Below are 26,256 nucleotides of genomic sequence, written 5' to 3' on the forward strand. Positions count from 1 at the left end.
TCTTGGTGTGAAAAAGTGTATTTTCTCTCTTTGCACCCAAATATGAGTTATGAAAAGTAATTAATTACTACAAAATTCTTACTGAATTGTAACATAAATGCCTACTGGCAATGCCTACTGTTTTAAAATGACTTATTCAGATAACTGTCATATTAAATTTATAATACTTTTTCAACATTTAATGAATCATTGAGAATGTTTAACAAGAAGTTTTCTTTTATTTAATAAATGTTATATTTTTATTAAATAAGCTTCCAGTCTCCTCTTCTAGGCAGTGTTTGAGAAGGGAGCTTTTTATAACTAGCAAATCAATGATGGAACTTTACATCATATGTTATATATCTAATGTATTATTATGAATTTTATTCATTTTTAATTTTAAAATTTACTGATACTGAGAATAGGTGGGTATTTTACTCCTTTCATATTTAATCCATACCTGCAATTGCACTCATCTCACATGCTAGTAAAGTAATGCTCAAAATTCTCCAAGTCAGGCTTCAGCAATACGTGAACTGTGAACTTCCAGGTGTTCAAGCTGGTTTTAGAAAAGGCAGAGGAACCAGAGATCAAATTGCCAACATCCGCTGGATCATAGAAAAAGCAAGAGAGTTCCAGAAAAACATCTATTTCTACTTTATTGACTATACCAAAGCCTTTGACTATGTGGATCACAATAAACTGTGGAAAGTTCTGAAAGAGATGGGAATACCAGACCACCTGACCTGCCTCTTGAGAAATCTGTATGCAGGTCAGGAAACAACAGTTAGAACTGGACATGGAATAACAGACTGGTTCCAAATAGGAAAAGGAGTGTGTCAAGGCTGTATATTGTCACCCTGCTTATTTAACTTCTATGCAGAGTACATCATGAGAAACGCTGGGCTGGAAGAAACACAAGCTGGAATCAAGATTGCCGGGAGAAATATCAATATGCAGATGACACCACCCTTATGGCAGAAAGTGAAGAGGAACTAAAGACCCTCTTGATGAAAGTGAAAGAGGAGAGTGAAAAAGTTGGCCTAAAGCTCAACATTCAGAAAATGAAGATCATGGCATCTGGTCCCATCACTTCACGGGAAATAGATGGGGAAACAGTGGAAACAGTGACAGACTTTATTTTTGGGGGCTTGAAAATCACTGCAGATGGTGATTGCAGCCATGAAATTAAAAGATGTTTACTCCTTGGAAGGAAAGTTATGACCAACCTAGATAGCATATTCAAAAACAGAGACAGTACTTTGCCAACAAAAGTCCATCTAGTCAAGGCTATGGTTTTTCCTGTGGTCATGTATGGATGTGAGAGTTGGACTGTGAAGAAAGCTGAGCACCAAAGAATTGATGCTTTTGAACTGTGGTGTTGGAGAAGACTCTTGAGAGTCCCTTGGAGTGCAAGGAGATCCAACCAGTCCATTCTAAGGGAGATCAGTCCTGGGTGTTCTTTGGAAGGAATGATGCTAAAGCTGAAACTCCAATACTTTGGCCACCTCATACAAAGAGTTGACTCATTGGAAAAGACCCTGATGCTGGGAGGAACTGGGGGCAGGAGGAGAAGGGGACGACAGAGGATGAGATGGCTGGATGGCATCACCAACTCGATGGACATGAGTTTGAGTGAACTCCGGGATTTGGTTATGGACAGGGAGGCCTGGTGTGCTGCGATTCATGGGGTTGCAAAGAATCAGACACGGCTGAGTGACTGAAATGAACTTAACTGTGAATATGTTTAAAGACTGTGTAATTATTTCAGATAGTAAATCTCACCTTAATTTGCCTTCAAGGTTATTTGACCAGTAAAAATATCTTGTCATTCAACAAAGAAGGCAAGGAATGCCAAGAATTTACAGCATATCTAACGCTATGTGTGAAAAAGAGAGGAAAAAGACTCTGACATTTTCTTCCAATTATTCTTAACTAGTGTGAACTAAGTACATTCTATAACAGCTTATGATTATTACTGTATTGCAATTTACAGTGTTCATCTATTCACATGTAATTCTTCCACTTTGCTGCTGTTTTTGCATAAACAAGGTGCTAAGTTATGTCTGAATCTTTTGTGACCCTGTGAACTGTAGCCCGCCAGGCTTCTCTGTCCATGGGATTTCCCAGGCAAGAATACTGGGGTTGGTTGCCACTTCCTTCTCCAGGGGATCTTTCCAAACCAGGGATCGAATGAACATGTCCTGCATTGCAGGTGGATCCTTTACCACTGAGATACCGGTTGTTGTTCAGTCACTCAGTCGTGTCTGACTCTTTGAGATCCCACAGTCTGTAGCACACCAAGCTTCCCTGTCCTTCACGATCACCTGGAGTTTGCTCAAACTCATGTCCATTGAGTCGATGATGCCACTAGGGAAGCCTGTAATTCTCCTATGCTACACTGTTAAAGTCTGAAGAAAGACTTATTAAGAAATTAACTGTTAAAGTTGCCTAATAAGAGATTCTTGCCTGTACAAGTGCTTGATAATAGCAGGATGAAAGTATGGTTAGACGAGTGGAAAAATGAGTGGAAGACAGCATGATACAATGGAAAATGCACCCCTGCTTTAATGGTACCTGATTTTATTCAAATCATTAAATTACTAAGTATTGGTTGCCTGTTCTGCTATTAATAAATTGCAAGATTAAATTACATGATGGCTTCGCTACTAGCCTGAGACTTTACCCTCCAGCCTGCTGGCACATATATGACTGGACCAACTCAGCTTCATCTCCATAGTCTACTTTCCCATGTCAGAACTGGTCTACTTTATTCCAAGCAATGCCATGAACGACTAGATTGTGGTTCTTTTACTGAAGGTCAGCTCTCGCTTTATTCTCAGTTTCAAGTTTTGCCAAAAATCCTTAAGAAATCTTTTTTTTTTTTTTCTTCTCTTTTTCCTGCTATGCCTACCCAACTCTTGGATTGTAGTCTCCTCTGCCTGAGACTGTCAGTTTTTTTCCCATTTCTATTCCTAGTCTCTGCTGTTGGGCTTATGCGTTTACTTCTGGCTTTGAAGAACAAACTGTATTGTGAACCCTGTATAGTTTGCTAATTTATCCACTTATGTATCCTTCCTCTTTTAATCAGGGGACTAGGATATGCCATGGGGAATATCAATAGTCCCTTAGAGGAAAGAGATATATCAGCCCCACATCCTGACAAGAAAAATTAAGCAAGAAACAGGGTATTTAATTTAGTCAGATGGCTTTGTAAAATGTGAATATTTATAGGGAATGATATAGACTAAAATGTTGGTAGAACTCTCATAACTTTTTTCATTGAGAACCATGTAATATCATAATTAAAGGGTGTTTTAGAAATAAAAGATGTTTAGATATAAATGCTGAGACTAACTGGAAAAGCTCTACTCTGGCCATGGAGCTATTGTCATAAAATCCTCTGTGTAATACATAATCTGGAATAATATGAAAATACATTTTTAATGACAAATTCACCCTGAATTCTCAGTTGCCACCCCTACTGCAACTCCAGTTAATGAAGCTGAGGCAGAGTTGCTCAATGTCCAAGCACATGATCAATTTTCTGAGGCTGTGTCATTGTAGAGTAAGAACTATGGGTAAACCAACGTAGACCCTCTTTTCAATCCAATTGCTAAAATTATACTGAGAAAGACCGTAATTTCTAGTGAGAAAGACTGGATGAAAAAATAATTATTTCCCCTGATTCTAAGTCTCCTACTCAATAGTAGCCTACTACTACTGCTCCCACAGTTATTAAGTAACTGTATAATCTCAATTCCTTCAACAACTGGTTTTTTGGTCTTGAAATTGGTGTCCACATTCTTGTTTATGAATATATCCTACCAAGTAGCTTTGATATGCCCCATTAACCTAGAATGTAACCAGATTTCTACTTCAACTCTCTTAGCTAGGCACTCTAGATATTTAGTCTAATTTGCTCTTTATGAATGTACTAATGCCCTTCCTGCTTCTTGCCATGTGTATTAGACTCATATTGGGGCTTGAATCACTATGTTCCCATATCTAGATTAATTGCCTCATCAGTTCATCCAACCCTGTGAGAATCTGCTCAGATTGCTTTTTTGTCTGGGCAATGATACCCCTATGATTTAGACTCATGGCCCAGTTTCTTTTCATAGAAGGTTAGTCATTTTGGAGAATCAAAGCTAAAATCCATTCTTTATTTTGTTCACTCATTCTTTATGCATATTTATTTGGCATCCTTTATGTGCCAGCCATTCTTTCATCTAGGCACTGGGATAATAGAGCAGAACTTGCAGGATGGTAAGAGGCATGAATATGTAAGCCATCATTATCCATTAATTTATGTCATGCATATTAAATAAGGACCTATTCTGGGCTAGTAATATGTTTGGTACTGTTGACACAAAAATGAATTAAAACAATTCTTGCCTTTAAAAGGTTTATGGGAACCATAGACATGAAAACAATTTTTTAAATATCATATGGCATGTCTGATGATAAAATTAAAGAGGGTAATATGGAAACATATGCATTTGTCACTATTATTCTATAGGCAATGAGCGAATTCAAGAGGATTTTAAGTGGGGGAATTATGTGGCCAGAATTCTGTTTGAGATAGAGCATAGTTAAAATTGTAAACAGTTAACTAATGAGAATTTACTATATAGCTCAGGGAGCTCTCTATTCAATGCTCTCTGTTGACCTAAATAGGAAGGAAATCCAAAAAAGAGGGGATATATGTATACATATAGCTGATTCACTTTGCTATACAATAGAAACTAACACAACATTTTAAAGCAATTATACCCCAATGAAAATTAATTAAAAATAACTTTGAAAATTGTAACACACTCATTAGCAATGCCTAGCAGGAGCTAATGTTTGTGGAAGAAGCTTAGGACGAAGTTAGAGGTTTTGGATAAATAAGGCTCTAACTGTGGTATAACATGAGTTTGAGTGAACTTGGGAGTTGGTGATGGACAGGGAGGCCTGGTGTGCTGTGATTCGTGGGGTTGCAAAGAGTAGGACACGAATGAGCAACTGAACTGAACTGAACTGAACTATGGTATGAAAGGGATCACCCTGGGAGAGTGTGTGGATTGGATAAATCAGTTGACTGAAGATGGAATTGTGTGGAATACAAAAATATAAGGGGTAATATCAAAGAAAGAAATATCTGTGAAAAAAACAAAGTAGGAATGATCATAGATGTGTTTGGTAATAAGCAACATAATGGAGGCTTTCTCCTCCTTGAAATACCATGGAAAAGGATTCCGAGAGGGTCCAAGAACTGGCTGTTGAGAAAAGGCTCTCACCAGTTATCAAGGTGGGAAAGGCATAATGTAAAGAGAGAATAGTAAGTCCCAGCACTTAAGATCTCAGGTAGGCTAAAGTCCATGAAGCAGTAGGTGAATAATACAAAAGAATGCAATCAATGCCCGATAAAATATGATAGTAGAGAGGTCACAGTTTCGGGATGGGTCACTGGATAGATAGAGGACATGGTGGTGACATTATAGTTAGATGGGTCAGCAGTACCACACCTGGAAACAGGTGGCAAGAAGACAAAGAGTAATGACCATACTGAAGCTGAGGGCTCAGCTCCTTTAGGATAAGCCACTATATGTTCATTGATAATTTAGGATTAGGCCAAGCTGAAAGTTGCTTCCATTGTGCCATAGATTTCTTAAATGTAATGAGGCTAACCATTTCCTTTGAGTCACAGTAAAATTAAATTACCAACTTGATTAATATGAGATCTGGTTATGCTATTAGAAATATAACCAACATTTTTGCCTTTTTTTCCCCAAAGGATTTTCCAGAAAAGGAGAAGTCCACAGCAAAGGCCCTGGAAGATGTAAAGGCGAACTTTTACTGTGAGTTATGTGACAAGCAGTACCACAAACACCAGGAGTTTGACAATCATATTAATTCCTATGACCATGCTCATAAGCAGGTAAGTTGAAGTGGGAAATAACCTTCATATTCCTGGATTTCTACTTTCAGAATACAACATATGTAACTGGCCTTATTTATCCTCATCTAAGTTCCTGAGATGTTATACCATTTTTTTCCCTCGAAAGTTGTGTTTTTTGTTTAAATATTAAGTGAAATACTTTTTCCTAGAAAGAATATAGGATCCAATAGTAGATTGACATTTATTTTAGGATTATATGTGTGAGGAAACCAGGACTCAGTAAAAATAAGGCCAGATTCAAAACCACCTAGGTACTTAGTGGCAGATCTAGAATATTGGACGAGTATTAGGATAAGATGTAGCATAGAATATTTTTGAGTTCCAAGGTATAGGGAATACTAAGTTTTGGGAGAAAAATTTTTCAAGAGAATGTTATATTTTTCGTAAGAATATCCTCTTAGGAAAATCAAAGTGATTACTTAAAAAATGAACCATTGCAGACAAGCTAACAAAGACAATCTCAGACAAAGGCAAAGTTGGGGGGTAATGGAAGATATATAAATATATAAATAAAATCAGTGTTGACATTCTACACAAAATTCTAAGATTATCTTTTTCCATTTGTCTGTTAAAGAGCAGGTTATTGTTCTTATCTGTTAAATTTTATCATTGCTGCATTATGTATGAGGATATTAGCACTTTAGGAATTATAGGTGTCAAACACCACTAAGAAAGAAATCCCATATGGCCATAAGATTATTGCTAAGAGCTGCACAATCCTAATATCATGGAATATATGGATAAATCATGTATAATCTAGACTTATAATATTTATTCAGAGTGAAAAGCAATAAATATTTTGAATAACATCACTAATATGTATTGAGTACATATAAAATATATGGCTTTTACAGTTTCTATTAATATCCTTAAAGCTAGAGCATGAGTATATAGTTGACTGGATGTCTCTGACAAGAACAAGAACAACAGGAATCATTGTTCAGGACTGAGATTTCCAAATCTTAATGTGCGTAATCATCACTTTGGAACCTGTAAATAATGCAGATTTCTAGATTCTCCTTTAGCTATTCTAACTCAGTAGTTCTAAGATAGGGCTCAGGAACTTGCATTTTAAAGTGATACAAAATACAATTTTTCAAATGTATATATAAAAATGAAGTATGTGACTACCATCCAACTCCAACAACGATCTGTCTTGTTTCATTCATAGTACCACAATTTACTCCTCACACCTGCCACCACCTTGGATTATTTTGAAGCAAGCTCCAGATATCGTATCATTTTATGTGAAAATATTTCAAGATGTTTAATGATGCTTAGACAACATAGCCATCATCATACCTAAAGTTAACAGTGTCTTGGTATAGGTCATTTGTCTCATAAATGATTTGTAAGTTTGGGTTTGTTGAAATCCAAATGTGTCACAATTTTAGCTGATACATCTTTAAGTTTCTTTTAGTATTTATTTAAACTATGGGTTTTCCACTCCCCCTTTAAATTTTGCTCCTTGCAGTTTGTTTGTTGAAAAATTGGATTGTTTCGCACATTTGAGATTTTGCTGAATATTACTCAGTGTTGTCTTTTCACATTTTTTCTGTCTTCTGTATTTCCTTTAAACTGATTGTTACAGATAAAACCTATCAAATGCTGGTTCCTTAGCAAAAACAGAGTAGAGAGTGTGTTGTATCTTTCCATAAGGAAGTATATGAGATCAAGTTTTCTTTCTTTCTATGACTTGCCGTTTATCAGTGGGTTTAGGTACGATTGCCTTGATCGTTAATTACCCAACCTACATTTTGCTTAAATCTATTACTTTATTTGGAGCTGTAAAATGATTATATTATCTCTGTGTCTTTTATTAGATAAAATATGTCTATAAAGACAAATTTCCCGAAAGTATCACCCAAAGTGAATTTTACGTAGGAGTGCTTCAGGCTGCATTTTAAGAAAAAATGTATTCTGGAGGTTTGGAGAAATCTCCAGAAGCGACCATGGAAGGTCTCATGGGACAGTGATATTTGATCTGTGTTTTAGATATATACAAGTAAATATGGAAAAAGAGATTCAAGATGGGATAGCATTCTTGATAGTGGAAACAAAAGGAGCTAAGGTGAGGAAATGGAGGAGTACAAGGCCTCTTTTGTAGAAAGTATTGGACTAAAGAAGGGTGAATTGTCCACACTTGATCTGCCTTCTACCGCCTGCCTTTCACTCTGGAATTCTGCCTCATCAGTTCCCTTTTTTTTTATCACTTTCCTTAATTTTATTTCTATTGTCTTTCTCACATTTTGATAAAACAACCCTTCCTCAATCCTTATATTCCATCTATTTCCCCATTTCTGCTTTTTTTTTTTTTTTTTAGGCTTCCTAGCTTTCTAACATTCCTAGGCATGCTCCTTGTTCAAGCAGTGATTGAGTTTCCATTATTTGCTTTTGTGCTGATTATAGAAAGTGGAAAAAATGATCCGTAATTTCAGGAGGCCTATTATCTTGCCTGGAAAATTCCATGGACAGAGTAGTTTAGTAGGTTACAGTCCATGAGGTTGAAAAGATTCAATATTAGAGAAATTTTTTCTAGGATACTAAGAGAACATATAAAAATTATTTAGCAATGACGAGTTGACAAATGAAATAGAAATCCTAAAAATGAATTAGAAGTTAGCCATGTTTACCAGCCTAAGAATGGAAAGTTACCTTTATGGTAGAAAGGCATGGGGGCAGTTATAAAGCATGATCCACACATAAAGAAGCTGCAAAAGGATACACTGTGATCACTAAAGTCATCATCAGTGTCTTGGGGACTTTAAAAATCTTTGAAGTTCTCCTTCATTCCTCCCATTCTTGTCTTGCAATAGACCTCATTCTCCATCTTCCCTTTGCATTCTCTTTTCACCATCTATGTTAATCTCACTCCTGATTCTTTGCTAGCGCCTTCTAACTGGACTCCCTGCTTCTAGTATTTTCCATGTTCTACACTGACCTATCCATTTACAGCCAGATTGATCTTCCCAAACTCTCACATTTATTCAATCACTCCCCTTGGAAATCTTCAATGACTGCTGGCTGACATTTTGTAAAAGTCTGAATTACTTAGTTTGTCATTCAAGATACCCACAGTTTGGCTCTGGCATCTATTTCCAGATTTATCTCCTTCAAACCCAGAATTTTCCTAGTTTCTTAAAAAATTCATTATGCTTTTCCACCTGCTCATATTGGCTTATAATCTTCCCTCTGTCTGGGATCCCCTCCTGTCTTATGGCTGTGTTTCAACATATGCTTCAGTAGATTTAATACACAGATTGATAACTTACATCTTGATATGAAAAAAGCTGAGATCTCATGGTAAGTGGACTTATCAACATTTTCTAAATTCCTTTTGATCAAAGGATCATTAATATTGTGCAGAATTTTGTACTTGCTGCCCACTTTGGGTAACACTGAAATAATTAAGTTTACCACAGACCTTGTAAGATTACTTTCCTAGATCAATATTGAAAAACTTCCATCTAAAGATTTATTTTGGCCCAAAATATTTTGAAAATTACCTGAACTCTAAATGAAGCTGAGTTTACAATTTGCCTTTTAAATGAAACAATTTTAGATACAGAAAATAGGAAGTATGCACTAAAGTAAAATATGCAAAAACTTTTTTTTTTCAAATTCCGAAGCTAAATATGTCTATTTGGTTCTTGCTTCAGTAAGAGCTCTTCTTGATTGTGATGCTGATTATAATAACGGTAGTAGGGTTTTGGATGGGAGTATTTTCTAGCCTAACTAACAGGAACAGTTGCCTTAATTTTATTTTCCATGGGGATTCAGAGTAAATATCTGGCCTCTTCTGTTGACAGAGTAACCCTCTCTACTTTCCTCTTCTCATTTATAATTACTCAGGATCCTGCAGTTTAATAAGTGATTTCTAAAGCATTTATGTTACCTTGTATCTAAATAGCAGTCCTATGTGTTTAATTCACTTTATTGCAAAGATCATATTATTCACAGATTTATTGTAATTATAGAGAAGTAAGTTAACACTTATGATTATACAGTGAAAGGGACAAAGAGATTTAAAGGACTACATCTGATAGACAGAGTGCTTAATGAACTATGGACAGAGGTTCATGACACTGTACAGGAGACAGGGATCAAGACTAACCCCAGGAAAAAGAAATGCAAAAAAGCAAAATGGCTGTCTGAGGAGGCCTTAAAAAATAGCTGTGAAAAGAAGGGAAGTGAAAAGCAAAGGAGAAAAGGAAAGATATACCCATTTGAATGCAGAGTTCCAAAGAAGATCAAGGAGAGATAAGAAAGCCTTCCTCAATGATCAATGCAAAGAAATAGAGGAAAACATCAGAATGGGAAACACTAGAGATCTCTTCAAGAAAATTAGAGATACCAAGGGAACATTTCATGCAAAGATGGGCTCTAGAGGACAGAAATGGTATGCACCTGACAGATGCAGAAGATATTAGGAAGAGGTGGCAAGAATACACAGATCAGATCAGATCAGATCAGTCGCTCACTCGTGTCCAACTCTTTGCGACCCCATGAATCACAGCACGCCAGGCCCCCCTGTCCATAACCAAATCCCGGAGTTCACCCAGACTCACGTCCATCGAGTCAGTGATGCCATCCAGCCATCTCATCCTCTGGCGTCCCCTTCTCCTCTTGCCCCAATCCCTCCCAGCATCAGAGTCTTTTCCAATGAGTCAACTCTTTGCATGAGGTGGCCAAAGTACTGGAGTTTCAGCTTTAGCATCATTCCTTCCAAAGAAATCCCAGGGCTGATCTCCTTCAGAATGGGCTGGTTGGATCTCCTTGCAGTCCAAGGGACTCTCAAGAGTCTTCTCCAACACCACAGTTCAAAAGCATCAATTCTTCCGTGCTCAGCCTTCTTCACAGTCCAACTCTCACATCCATACATGACCACAGAAAAAACCATAGCCTTGACTAGACGGACCTTTGTTGGCAAAGTAGTGTCTCTGCTTTTGAATATGCTATCTAGGTTGGTCATAACTTTCCTTCCAAGGAGTAAGCGTCTTAATTTCATGGCTGCAGTCACCATCTGTAGTGATTTTGGAGCCCAGAAAAATAAAGTCTGACACTGTTTCCACTGTTTCCCCATCTATTTCCCATGAAGTGATGGGACCAGATGCCATGATCTTCGTTTTCTGAATGTTGAGCTTTAAGCCAACTTTTTCACTCTCCACTTTCACTTTCATCAAGAGGCTTTTTAGTTCCTCTTCACTTTCTGCCATCTGTACAAAAAAGATCTTCAGACCCGAGTTAATGACAATGGTGTGATCACTCACCTAGAGCCACATTCTGGAATGTGAAGTGGGTCTTAGGAAGCACCACTACAAACAAAGCGAGTGGAGGTGATGGAATCCCAGTTGAGCTATTTCATATCCTGAAAGATGATGCTGTGAAAGTGCTGCACTCAATATGCCAGCAAATCTGGAAAATTCAGCAGTGGCCACAGGATTGGAAAAGGTCAGTTTTCATTCCAATCCCAAAGAAAGGCAATGCCAAAGAATGCTCAAACTACTGCACAATTGTACTCATCTCACATGCTGGTAAAGTAATGCTCAAAATTCTCCAAGTCAGGCTTCAGCAATACATGAACCATGAACTTGCAGATGTTCAAGCTGGTTTTAGAAAAGGCAGAGGAACTAGAGATCAAATTGCCAACATCTGATGGATCATCGAAAAAGCAAGAGAGTTCCAGAAAAACATTTATTTCTGCTTTATTGACTATGCCAAAGCTTTGACTATGTGGGTCACAATAAATTGTGGAAAATTCTGAAGGAGATGGGATTACCAGACCACCTGACCTGCCTCTTGAGAAACCTGTGTGCAGGTCAGGAAGCAACAGTGAGAACTGGACATGGAACAACAGACTGGTTCAAAATTGGGAAAGGAGTATGTCAAGGCTGTATATTGTCACCCTGCTTATTTAACTTATGAGAAATGCTGGGCTGGGTGAAGCACAAGCTGGAATAAAGATTGTCGTGAGAAATATCAATAACCTCAGATATGCAGATGACACCACCCTTATGGCAGAAAGAGCCTCTTGATTAAAGTGAAAGAGGAGAGTGAAAAAGTTGGCTTAAACTTTAACACTCAGAAAACTAAGATCATGGCATTTGGTCCCATCACTTCATGGCAAATATATGGGGAAACAGTGGAAACAATGAAATAATTTATTTGGGGGGGGGGTTCCAAAATCACTGCAGATGGTGATTGCAGCCCTGAAATTAAAAGATGCTTACTCCTTGAAAGGAAAGTTATGACCAACCTAGCCAGCATATTAAAAAAGCAGAGACATTACTTTGCCAACAAAGGTCCGTCTAGTCAAGGCTATGATTTTTCCAGTAGTCATGTATGGATGTGAGAGTTGGACTATAAAAAGGCTGAATGCTGAATAATTGATGCGTTTGCACTGAGGTGTTGGAGAACACTCTTGAGAGTCCCTTGGACTTCAAGGAGATCCAACCATTCAATCCTCAAGGAGATCAGTCCTGGGTATTCATTGGAAGGACTAATGTTGAAGCTAAAACTCCAGTACTTTGGCCATCTGATTCAAAGAGCTGACTCATTTGAAAAGACCCTGATGCTGGGAAAGATTGAGGGCAAAAGGAAAAGTGGTTGATGGGGAATGAGATGGTTGAATGGCATCATGGATTCAATGGACATGAGTTTGGGTAGGCTCCAGGAGTTGGTGATGGATAGGGAGGCCTAGTGTGCTGCAGCTCATGGGGTTGCAAAGAGCCGGACACCACTGAGTGACTGAACTGAACTGAACTGAACTGAAGTTAACACATAACTTTTAAGAATGAAGTAAAATAATCTGGGACTCATAGCTTTGAACTAATTCCACTGGACATTTAATAATGTTTTCTGCTGCCGCTGCTGTTGCTACTAAGTCTCTTCAATCGTGTCTGACTCTGTGGGACCTCATAGATGGCAGCCCACCAGGCTCCTCCATCCCTGGGATTCTCCAGGCAAGAACATTGGAGTGGGTTGCCATTTCCTTCCCCAATGAATGAAAGTGAAGAGTGAAAGTAAAGTCACTCAGTCACGTCTGACTCTTAGCGCACCCATGGACTGCAGCGTACGAGGCTCCTCTGTCCAGGGGATTTTCCAGGCAAGAGTACTGGAATGGGTTGCTTTTGCCTTCTCCAAATAATGTTTTCTATTATTTAATAAAAATTGAGATATGCTTCTTTTAGAAAAAGCTTATCAATAATTACAAAGCTATTTTTTTTTCAATTTCTTCAACAATAAAAAATAAATTTCCAGATTTGACAATCATGTTCTATATGTAACTCAAGTTTTTAGAAATAATGATTTTTTAGCAATTGCCTTGAATTTCTTAAAATTTTGTGTGAAATACTGGGCATTAATACTAAAGCAATTTGAATGTGTATACAAATTGCAATTGCTTGAATAAAGAAAATATTGTAACTATTAATATAACTACCATGTCAATAACAATTAATTCCTTCTGAGGCTATCAAGTTATAATCTTTTTCTCGGGACTGTTAGCTGCAAATGCATAATACTGAAACAAATAATACACATTCTCAGAAGGAATACAAGTTTCTTCTGCCCCAGAGACATTCTGACTCATCTCAGTTTAGAAAAAACAAATGAGCCGAATCTCCATACAATTAACCCATAAATATATCTTCAGTAATAAAAAACAAATCCACTTTTAAATCCTCCACATGTGACATTTAATCCTACTAATCTTCATTTGCTTCTCAATAGGATTTATTTTCACTCAGGAGTAGCTGTTCACTTCTCAAGCTTGGATTTGAACTCCAACTGATTCATTCTTAAATTACTGTTTCAGATTTTCCTCCATCTTTACTTGCTGCAGATAAAATAAGCAAAACAAAATTATCTCCTTTCATCTTGACTCCAAGTGGAAAAGATTCTCAAAGATGCTAAATGAATTCAATTTAATTACCCTTGCATTGTTCCTATAATTTGATTTATATTTTATCCAAATACTGCTTAATGATGCATTTCATTATATCATATTTAAACTACTACTCATCTTATATGGCAACAGCATTTCAAAGTATATTTTATTTGTATGGTTTGTAAGATTAAAGAAGAAATACAAATTATAGTGTCTAGAATGAACACTCTCAGAACCATAAATGTTGGTAAAACAAAATCATACTTATTTCCTGCTGTATTTTGTATTCTATAACCTCAGGTTTCTAGTAGATTTTAAATTCCTGTATCTGACCCACACCCCTATCACCCAAGAATTAACCACCAGTAATTGGAAACTCTATTAGCAAAGAAGTATAAAAGAACCAAGACTGATCTTATAATAGCTTCTGGATCATAATACTGGTTTCACCCTAGTTAGAGGCTTTTTAATCTTAAGGTCACCTCCTAACTGAAAAATCAATTTAAAATCTATGTTCTGGCTTTGTTTTTCAGATGTGCTAAGTGATTTCTTGCCTTAGTGCATTTGTCATATCTCTTTCTTCCAGAAATTTTCTTTCAGGTGATTTTCAAATTTCTGATTCCTCTCTTCATTTGAACCTTAGCTCAGTTTCATCTATTATGCACGGTCTTTCTTTTATATTCTAACTTGGGTAGTCAGTTGCCAGTTCTCCAAATTCCAATACCCTATTGGTATTGTCAATGGGTTGGAATCAACTTATTCTGGCTCTCCAGAGCCAACTGTCTAATATTTAAGAATTTTGTGAACTGGTTCTTTAACCATTGGTAGCTTGAAGTTATCTATGTTAGCAGATCCACAAACATACAAATAGGGCTTTATATATTTCATTTGATTTTTCCATAGACTTGATATACCAGCACACCATTGTTTAATACTCTTTTAAAAAGAAAAAAAAATTTACCTTTTGAAATTTTTGCCCCTTACCCTGTTCCCTGCCATTAACTTCACAAAGAGAAGAACGAGACATTGTTGTCTCTTTTGGCTATGTATCCCCGTACTTCTGGAATTAGAGCAGGTCTAGCACATAGGAACCCACTCCAGTGTTCTTGCCTGGAAAATCCCAGGGACGGGGGAGCCTGGTGGGCTGCTGTCTATGGGGTCGCACAAAGTCAGACACGACTGAAGCGACTTAGCAGCAGCAGCAGCAGCAGCAGCAGCACATAGGAAAGACTTAATAAAAATTTTTTAATGAATGAGTATTTGAATTAGTGAGTTTCTAGAATTTATCATGCTACTCTGTCCTATATCAATATATTCACAGATCATTGATTAATCACAGCTTCTTTTTTCTGCTAATTTTATTGAAATATAATTGTTGTACATCAATGTGTAAGTTTTAGGTTACAGCATGATTTGATTTACATATACTGTGAAATGATAACCACAGTAGATGTTATTGAGCTTTTTACTAAGTTATATGAGTTCTTCATATATGTTAGATATTAATCCCTTATCAGATAGATAACTTGAAAATGTTTTTCCCATTTCATCGGTTATCTTTTCACTTTGTTACTGGTTAGGATTTCTACTTGGGCACTGTAGGTATGAACTCAGTCTGCCAAGTCCAAGTGCTGGCTGTTTTAAGACCCTCCACCTCACTTCTCTGTCATAATAAGATTCCCAGTGGTCGAGCCCTACAGATTCCCTTGCAATTTAGGGCAAGATCAAGGAATGGGCTCCCACAAAGTGACACACAGTGTTGGGGGTAGGGGTTGGCTGTCCACCCTGGATTCTCCTTGCTCACCGGAGAACCTGAAGACTGAGGGGAGACCCTTCCACGTGGTAATCATTGGCCTCCTGGGGAAGGGACAGTAATATCCATGAGTAACTGCTTCTCTCACCTTGCAATTCAGCATCATGGTCTCCATGGTGCAAGGGGTGCTTTAGCCTCACCTCTTTATTCTAGGATTTTCTCAGTGATATCTTGTTCTTGGATGGTTATTAGCTGTTCTCACCAGAAGCAACAAAGTCAGGAATGACCTATGTCACCATCTTTGTGATGTTGCCCTTAATCACTCCTTAGGTAAGTAACGTGAATGTAGTGAGTAACATCACAAGTTCTTTATAATTGTTAAGAAAAGGCTGTCATGAAAATCCATTTTTACAATTTAAGAAAATGCTTGGACCTATATTAATGCTGGGCACGACTGAATGACTTCGCTTTCACTTTTCACTTTCATGCATCGGAGAAGGAAATGGCGGCCCACTCCAGTGTTCTTGCCTGGAGAATCCCAGGGACGGCGGAGCCGTCAGATGGGCTGCAGTCTATGGGGTCGCACAGAGTTGGACACGACTGAAGTGACTTAGCAGCAGCAGCAGTGTTCTGCTCTAAGACTTTTAGACTTTACTCTGTGGGAAATTACTAGTCTCCATGGGCTTTTAAGTAAGCAAATGATAGTATCAGATTTGTGATTTAGAAGAAAAAACCTAAAAGCAGTTTAAGGATCAGAAGGTAAGAGAGCTCAGTTCTGCAGTCAGAAGGGAGCCTAAGAGAGATGACTCAAGTATTTACAGCAGTGACAAGGAGAGGAAGGGAGAAGGGTACATCTAGATCATTGTCCATGGCTTGCAGTATGTGAACACATGATCTTACATCACTTGTGATCAGATAAATAAAAATTTGGAGAGTTTTCAAAATGTCAAATATGAAAATAGAATTTTAGTACCCACTGTTGACATGATGTAAGACACTAGAAACTGTAAAACATTGCTGGGGGGATATAAATTGTTTCAGTCTTTGATGTTCAGCTTTGGATTATTTATCAAAAGACTTAAAATGTGAATTTTTCCTATTAACATTTCCATCTGGTATATATTCTAGAAGAATAATCACATTAATGCCAAAGACTTATACACAAGGATATATAAAATAGAAAAATACCAAAAGCAATCTAAACATAGAGTGAAAAGAGAATAACTAAATTATGATACACATAAACCAAAGTTCTGTGTACAATTTAAAATCATTTTGGATATATATTTATATAAAATTAATTCTTAAAAGGAATGCTTGGATACTTTTTCATATTAAAAAATTAAGGAATACATAAATACGGAACATTGAGTAATAGTACTTAATTGCAATTTGGCCCATAAGTTTCTAAATGCTTATTATCAAATCATAAACTCTTATATAAAAGATATACATAAAATATGATTATATTACACATATTAATCTGCCTCATATGTTTTTGTTTATATCTTTTCAATCCATAGGACTTATATTTTATTTTGTTAATTCAGTGCTCAGAATTTATGTCATTGTGACTTTTAAATATTTTTTATTTGATCTGCATAAGGTACTATGCTTACTTTATGATCATATTTTCTTTCTTTTACACTTATTTTATTGCTGGAGTTAGACACTGCCTTATTCTTATATGTGCTTCATTATTTAAAGTCGCTGCCTATTTCTAATTCATCTCTGACCTATCTACCATAAATAAGAAAAAAGTATCATTACAAAATATCAGATAAATGAAATACTAGGTCAATTAGTCCTAGTCCAGCCCTTCCCCTTTCAGACCAAGTCCTCTGTCTTTCTGCTCCTGTGTTACCAGGTTGCTCTCCAGATCTGCACAGATCTTCTTTCAGGATTTATCTTTGTCACCATCCTATGAATGCTTTTATTTCTCTCCTAGATTATACTCCTTGTTTCCTTGATCTCATGACTTTCTATATCATATTTCCTCCTTTTGGTGGAACCTATTCGGCAGAAGCTTCCTAAGCGTGTACTCACAAGGTAAAATTTTACGGCCCTTATCTATCAGTAAATATAAATGTGTTTATTCTACACTTACATTTTATTTATTTTTCAACTGGCTTTTAGCCTTTAGTGTTGCTCCTGAAAAGTTATATGTCATTTGGGATCCTAATTCTTCCTTTCAGAAACTTATAGACTCTACTCTCCCTCATTTCATTTTACGGAGAAGGCGATGGCACCCCACTCTAGTACTCTTGCCTGGAAAATCCCATGGATGGAGAAGTCTGGTAGGCTGCAGTCCATGGGGTTGCCAGGAGTCGGACACGACTGAGCGATTTCACTTTCACTTTTCACTTTCATGCATTGGAGAAGGAAATGGCAACCCACTCCAGTGTTCTTGCCTGGAGAATCCCAGGGATGGGGGAGCCTGGTGGGCTGCTGTCTATGGGGTTGCACAGAGTCGGACATGACTGAAGCGACTTAGCAGCAACAGCAGCAGCATTTCATTTTATATCAAACATTTTCATAGTGCCTGCTAGGAGGTACTAGTTCAGTTCAGTTCAGGCACTCAGTCGTGTCCGACTCTGTGACCCCATGGACTGCAGCATGCTAGGACTCCCTGTCCATCACCACCTCCCTGAGTTTACTCAAACTTATGTCCATTCAGTTGGTGATGCTATCCAACCATTTCATCCTCTGTCATCCTCTTCTCCTCCTGCCTTCAAACTTTCCCAGCATCAAGGTCTCTAAAATGAGTCTGTTCTTCACATAAGGTGGCCAAAGTATTGGAGTTTCAGCTTCAGCAGAAGTCTTTCCAATGAATATTCAAGATTTATTTGAATATAAAATCCAACCTGATTTCCTTTAGGATGGATGGTTTGATCTCCTTGCAGTCCTAGGCACTCTCAAGAGTCTTCTCCAACACCACAGTTCAAAAGCATCAATTCTTTGGTGCTCAGCTCTCTTTATAGTCCAACTCTCACACCCATAAATGCTACTGGAAAAACCATAGCTTTGACTAGATGGACCTTTGTTGGCAAAGTAATGTCTGCTTTTTAAAATGCTGGCTATGTTGGTCAAAATTTATCTTCCAAGTAGCAAGTACCTTTTAATTTCATGGCTACAGTCACCATCTGCAGTGATTTTGGAGCCCAAGAAAATAAAGTCTGACACTGTTTCCACTGTTTCCCCATCTACTTGCCATGAAGAGATGGGACCAAATGCCATGATCTTAGTTTTCTGACTGTTGAACTGTAAGCCAACTTTTTCACTCTCCTCTTTCACTTTCATCAAGAGGTTCTTTAGTTCTTTTTCGCTTTCTTCCATAAGGGTGGTATCATCTGCATATCTGAGGTTATTGATATTTCTCCCAGCAATCTTGATTCCAGCTTGTGCTTCTTCCAGCCCAGCATTTCTCATGAGGTACTCTGCATATAAGTTAAATAAGCAGGGTGACAATTTACAGCCTTGACGTACTCCTTTCCCAATTTAGAACCAGTCTGTTGTTCCATGTCCAGTTCTCACTGTTGCTTCCTGACCTGCATACAGGTTTCTCAAGAGGCAGGTCAGGTGGTCTGGTATTCCCAACTCTTTCAGAATTTTCCACAGTTTATTGTGATCCACACAGTCAAAGGTTTTGGTATAGTCAATACAGCAGAAATAGATGTTTTTCTGGAACTCTCTTGCCTTTTTGATGATCCAGCAGATGTTGGCAATTTGATTTCTGGTCCTCTGCCTTTTCTAAAACCAGCTGGAAGTTCATGGTTCACGTATTGCTGAAGCCTGGCTTAAAGAATTTTGAGCATTACTTTATCAGTGTGTGAAATTAGTAAAATTGTACAGTAGTTTGAGCATTCTTTGGCATTGCATTTCTTTGGGATTAGATTGAAAACTGACCTTTTCCAATCCTGTGGCCACTGCTGAGTTTTCCAAATTTGCTGGCATGTTGAGTGCAGCACTTTCACAGCATCATCTTTTAGGATTTGAAATAGCTCAACTGGAATTTCATCCCTCCACTAGCTTTGTTCATAATGAAGCTTTCTAAGGCCTACTTGACTTCACATTCCAAGATGTCTGGCTCCAAGTGAATGATCACACCATCATCGTGAAGATCTTTTTTATATAGTTCTTCTGTGTTTTCTTGACACCTCTTCCTAATATCTTCTGTGTCTATTAGATCCATACAATTTCTGTCCTTTATTTTGCCCATCTTTGCATGAAATGTTCCCTTGGTATCTTTAATTTTCTTGAAGAGATCTCTAGTCCTTCCCATTCTATTGTTTTCGTCTATTTCTTTGCATTGATTGCTAAGGAATGCTTTCTTATCTCTCCTTTTCATTCTTTGGAACTTTGCATTCAAATGGGTATATCTTTCCTTGTCTCCATTGCCTTTCAGTTCTCTTCCTTTCACAGCCTTTTGTAAGGCCTCCTCAGACAACATTTGCCATTTTGCATTTCTTTTTCATTAAGATGGTCTTGATTACTGGCTCCTATACAATGTCATGAACCTCCATCCATAGTTCTTCAGGCACTCTATCAGATCTAATCCCTTGAATCTATTTGTCACTTCCACTCTGTATTCATAGTTTAGGTCATACCTAAATGGTCTAGTGGTTTTCTCTACTTTCTTCAACTTCACTATGCATTTGGCAAAAAGGAGTTCATGATCTGAGCCACAGTCAGCTCCAGGTCTTGTTTTTGCTGACTGTATAGAGCTTCTCCATCTTTGGCTGCAAAGAATATAATCAATCTGATTGTGGTATTGACCATCTGGTAATATCCATGTAAAAAGTCTTCACTTGTGTTGTTGGAAGAAGGTGTTTGCTATGACCAGTGCATTGTCTTGTAAAACTCAATAGCCTTTGCCCTGCTTCATTCTTACTCCAAGGCCAAATTTGCCTGTTACTCCAGGTGTTTCTTGATTTCCTACTTTTGCATTCCAGTGCTCTATAATGAAAAGTACATCTTTTTTGGGTGTTAGTTCTATGGTCATGTAGGTCTTCATCAGTTCAGTTCAGTTCACTCACTCAGTCATGTCCGACTCTTTGTGACCCCATGAATCACAGCACGCCGGGCCTCCCTGTCCATCACCAACTCCTGGAGTCCACTCAGACTCATGTCCATCAAGTCAGTGATGCCATCCAGCCATCTCATCCTCTGTCGTCCCCTTCTCCTCCTGCCCCTAATCCTTCCCAGCATCAGAGTCTTTTCCAATGAGTCAACTCTTCTCATGAGGTGGCCAAAGTACTGGAGTTTCAGCCTTAGCATCAGTCCTTCCAATGAACACCCAGGACTAATCTCCTTTAGGATGGACTGGTTGGATCTCCTTGCAGTCCAAAGGACTCTCAGGAGTCTTCTCCAACACCACAGTTCAAAAGGATCAATTATTCAGTGCTCAGCTTTCTTCACAGTCCAACTCTCACATCCATACATGACTACTGGAAAAACCATAGCCTTGACTAGACGGACCTTTGTTGGCAAAGTAATGTCTCTGCTTTTCAATATGCTATCTAGATTGGTCATAACTTTCCTTCCAAGGAATAAGCATCTTTTAATTTCATGGCTGCAATCACCATCTGCGGTGATTTTGGAGCCCCAAAAAATAAAGTCTGACACTGTTTCCACTGTTTCCCCATCTATTTCCCATGAAGTGATGGGACCAGATGCCATGATCTTCGTTTTCTGAATGTTGAGATTTAGGCCAACTTTTTCAGTCTCCTCTTTCACTTTCAAGAGGCTCTTTAGTTCCTCTTCACTTTCTGTCATAAGGGTGATGTCATCTGCATATCTGAGGTTATTGATATTTCTCCCGGCAGTCTTGATTCCAGTTTGTGCTTCTTCCAGCCCAGCATTTCTCATGATGTACTCTGCATATAAGTTAAATAAGCAAGATGACAATACACAGCCTTGACGTACTCCTTTTTCTATTTGGAACCAGTCTGTTGTTCCATGTCCAGTTCTAACTGTTGTTTCCTGACCTGAATATAGGTTTCTCAAGAGGCAGGTCAGGTGATCTGGTATTCCCATCTCTTTCAGAATTTTCCACAGTTTATTGTGATCCACACAGTCAAAGGCTTTGGCATAGTCAATAAAGCAGAAATAAATGTTTTTCTGGAACTCTCTTGCCTTTTCGATGATCCAGTGGATGTTGGCAATTTGATCTCTTGTTCCTCTGCCTTTTCTAAAACCAGCTTGAACATCTGGAAGTTCACGGTTCATGTATTGCTGAAACCTGGCTTGGAGAATTTTGAGCATTACTTTACTAGCGTGTGAGGTGAGTGCAATTGTGCAGTAGTTTGAGCATTCTTTGGCATTGCCTTTCTTTGAGATTGAAATGAAAACTGACCTTTTCTAGTCCTGTGGCCACTGCTGAGTTTTCCAAATTTGCTGGCATATTGAGTGCAGCACTTTCACAGCATCATCTTTCAGGATTTGAAATAGGTCTTCACAGAATCGCTCAATTTCAGCTTCTTCAGCATTATTGTTTGGGGCATAGACTTGGATTACTGTGATATTGAATGGTTTGCCTTGGAAACGAACAGAGATCATTCCGTCACTTTTGAGATTGCATCCAAGTACTGCATTTCAAACTCTTGTTGACTATGGTGACTACTCCATTTGTTCTAAGGGATTCTTGCCCACAGTATTAGATATAATGGTCATCTGAATTAAATTCACCCATTCCAGTCCATTTTAGTTCACTGATTCCTAAAATGTCCATGTTCACTCTTGCTGTTTCCTGTCTGACCACTTCCAATTTTCCTTGATTCATGTACCTAACATTCCAGGTTCCTATGTAATATTACTCTTTATGGTATCAGACTTTACTTCCATCACCAGTCACAGAATCAGATATTCCTAAACCTAGATTTCTAGCTGGTTCACTCTCTCAAGAGAGTAGGCCTGCTCAGAACAGGATATCTGTCAGAACAGGATAGGAGCCTGGTGGCTCATTTATTCTTGTGTACTTTAGCCAGTTCCCTTGTTTTTAGTCCCAGTCTCTGCTTTTCCACTTCTACTTTCATAGCAGGGGTTTGTTAGATTAATGTCAACTTATCCTCGTCTCAGCAGTCTGGTCTCCCTTGATGCACATCTTCTTTCCCCTCCCTGCCTGCCTCTGTCCCTTCCACCCTCTTCTTCTCTCCCTCCCTCCTACTCTCCTTCCCTTCCTCCCTCCCTGCCTCCCTCTCTCTCATTCTCTTTCTTTCCGTGTACCCCACTATCTCCTTTACTTCTTAGTGAAATTGAACCAATGCTATGTTCCTCAGAGAGGGACTGTGACAATTAAATTGAAAAATGCACAACAACTCCTAACCCATGTCTAGCATAAGTATACAGTAGAGCTGATGGAGGCATATTTTATCGGGTATGCTTTCCCAGGGAAATTCATACTGTCTTCATGTCTGGCTCTTTTTGACCCATGGACTGTAGCCCACCAGGCTCCTCTGTCCGTTGGATTTTCCAGGCAAGAATACTGGAGTGGGTTGCCATTTTCTTCACCAGGGATCTTCTCAGCCCAGTGATTGAACTCATATCTCATGCATCTACTGCACTGGTAGGAAGATTCTTTACCACTGAGCCACCTGGGAAGCCCCCATCAAAGGGAGGCTAGAGGGTGATTTTTTAAGAATAATGTATGAGAAATTTTTTCATCAAATGGAAAGTAAACTGAAAAAAAAAAAAAAACCTCGAATGTATCTTTTGTCTCTGAAGTTATTATTGTATAACTTTGTGGTTAAATACAACTTTCTCTCATTTAATTTAATCTTGGGCCTGGACTAGGCAGTGAGAAAAAAATAGTAATTTGCTAATGCTCTTCAGTCCCTGGAGCCATAACATCTACTGGCCTTTTACTTCATGAACATAATTTAGCAACTTTACTTTGATGTAGGTCAGATTTCAGACGGCATGAAAAACTGTATGGCAGAGTCTTGGTTCTAAAACATGCATATGCTTTTTGTGTTGGCAGGTCCATAGGTTCCATTTTCCTAGCTTATTTTTTAGTTTTTTCAACTTCCATTATAGCTTCCTGACACAATATTCCAGCATATTATGACAGCTCCATACTAAGTGAGTATTGCATGAAATTTATTCTGCAGTGTTTAATGATAGCATCTATTATCTCATTGTTCAAAATTTACAAGTGACAATATTATTCTTTTTACCTATTGAGTGGTATTATATTTTGAATATCTGGTTCTAGATGAGATTCTCCATATAACAATATAAATTAACTGCTGGTAATTTAGGTAATGAAATAATACCCAGTATAATAAAATAGCTAAAATATTCCAGAGGTGTAGGTCAGGCCTGAGCTCACTGCAAACATATGTTAATGATAAAGCCAGAGGATAGAAAGGGGAGCAATACTTTATATGTAAATCATTTTTAATTCATTGTTTTTATCCTATAGTCATGTAATTCTACCAGGCATACATGGCAATCATTCAGTAATTCACTATTTTAGGCATTTGTTCAAAAATCATTTGTGCTGTGTATATAGAACTGTGTATTCTATAAATATAAAAATAAATAAGCACCTCTAATTTCTAGTTCATTATATATGGAACTTGGAACTTGTCACTCCTATCCACATAACCAGGAAAAAAATTGAACAACCTGAAAATCAGCAACATTTCTTTGATCCATCAGAGAACTAAGATTCCAGGGAAAATTGCTCCACTCAAAACTGGAGAGATAGATGAGTGGATACAGGAATCACAACTTGCTGAAGTAAAGGAATTCAGAAGGAATACCGGAATGAGTAGCCATTCCCTTCTTGAGAGGGGTCTTTTTGATCCAGGGATCAAACCCGAGTCTCCTGCATTGCAGGGGGATTTATTTTCCTGTCTGAGCCACCAGGAAAACCCAAGGAATCGGTAGCAAGGTAGGAAAAAATAAACTATAGTTGAGGAAATGCCAGAAGCTCAAAGTAGATGAGTTTGAATTAAAACTCTGGTGGGGAGGGTGCAACCTTAGGTAGACCATCATGAGTTTATGAATTTTACCTTTGGAAGCTCTATTTTATAGTGAAGATGGGGTGGGGGGATTCCCTTGTGCTTTTGGCAGAGGTAGAGAAAAGGTAGCCATTTAAAAATATGTCAGAGAATTCTGGTGTTCTTAACAGGATTTGTCCTCAAGAAAAGCTGTTTTACCAGAGCCTAACCAACATTGGAGGAGAAGGCAATGGCACCCCACTCCAGTACTCTTGCCTGGGAAATCCCATGGACGGAGGAGCCTGGTGGGCTGCAGTCCATGGGGTCGCGAAGTGTCGGACACGACTGAGTGACTTCACTTTCACTTTTCACTTTCATGCACTGGAGAAGGAAATGGCAACCCACTCCAGTATTCTTGCCTGGAGAATCCCAGGGACGGGAGCCTGGTGGGCTGCTGTCTATGAGGTCGCACAGAGTCGGACACAACTGATGTGACTTAGCAGCAGCAGCAGCAACCAACATTGGAAATAGAAATACCCATCTCTGTCTCTAACCTTCCTCTCTCAACCAGTGGTGGTGTGGAAGGGGATAGCCAGCCCTGAGAAGCATTTATAAAGGTTATAGCCCAGGGGATCACTAGAGACTGAGACATAATTAAAGGACTACAGAACTCCTTGTCTTTTCCCACCAAGCTCTTACCATCACATCAGTAGGACTCCTACAAAATAATAGAAGAATACATCAGAAAGAATATATTTCTAAGCTTACTTAAGAAGTCTCTAAGAAAACCTGAAGTGTGACAGAGGAAATAAAAACATGTATACCGGATGAAATTTAGCTCCTTACAGCTGCACTTGTACCAAACAGTAAAGACAACCAAACTACTTGCCAAATAACTGCAAAACCTTACTCTAAAGATCTGTTTGTTTCTGTTCCATTTACCTAGTACAGTATGTCTGGCTTTCAAGAAAATAATTGCAAGACATACTAAAAAACAAAAAGCACAATTTGAAGAAACAGATCCAAAATCAGCACAAGACTCAAATATGCAAAGTTGTTGGAGTTCTAAGATTAGGAATTTAAATTAGGAATTTAAAGCAACTATGATTATTTTGCTAATGATTCTAATGGGAACAGTGGATACATAAAGACAGGTGAGTAATGAAAGCCGATACGGCTAAGGAAATAATCAGTGAGCTTGGGAAAAAATGCTAATAGGAGCTCCCAAAACTGAATGGGAAAAAGAAAAAAATGAAAAGGAGAAGACAGAGTATCCAAGACTCAATGGACAATTACAGAAGGAATAATTACAGAAGAAAAAAAACAAGATGTTTGAAGTAATCATGACTGAGAATTTCCCAAAATTAATTACAGACAATAAACTAAAGATTCAGGTAGCTCAGAAATACCAAAATGCTCAACAGATACATATATATTTATGTCTCAGCAGTAAAGATTCCACCCAATGCAGGAAGTGGGGTTCAATCCCTGGGTTGGGAAGATTCTCTGGGCAAGGAAATGACAACCTACTCCAGTATTCTTGCCGGGGAAATCCCATGGACAGAAGAGCGTTGTAGTATGTAGTCCATGGGGTCACAAAAGAGTTGGACATGACTTAGGACTAAACAACAACAACACATATCCAGGCATATCATATTCAAACTGCATAAATTTAAGAACAAAGAGAGAACCTTAAAAGAAGCCATTGGTCAGCGGAAAACACCTTAGCTATAGAGAAGCAAGG

General features: G+C 38.1%; 1 protein-coding gene across 2 annotated transcripts in view; it reads left to right on the forward strand.

Annotated features, from left to right (window-relative positions):
- The window catches only part of ZNF804B (zinc finger protein 804B), a 284,775-nt gene that overhangs the window by 177,804 nt on the left and 80,715 nt on the right, over positions 1–26,256 (forward strand). Inside the window, exon 3 of one of the 2 annotated variants that reach the window (XM_055590602.1) lies at positions 5,762–5,905. The exons of the other annotated variant lie outside the window; for it this stretch is intronic. Within the exon in view, the coding sequence (XP_055446577.1) occupies positions 5,762–5,905 (144 nt within the window). The remainder of the gene's footprint in view (positions 1–5,761; positions 5,906–26,256) is intronic. 2 annotated transcript variants of the gene reach the window in all.

The sequence above is a fragment of the Bubalus kerabau genome, chromosome 8 (assembly GCF_029407905.1).
Source record: "Bubalus kerabau isolate K-KA32 ecotype Philippines breed swamp buffalo chromosome 8, PCC_UOA_SB_1v2, whole genome shotgun sequence".
Classification (NCBI taxonomy): domain Eukaryota; kingdom Metazoa; phylum Chordata; class Mammalia; order Artiodactyla; family Bovidae; genus Bubalus; species Bubalus kerabau.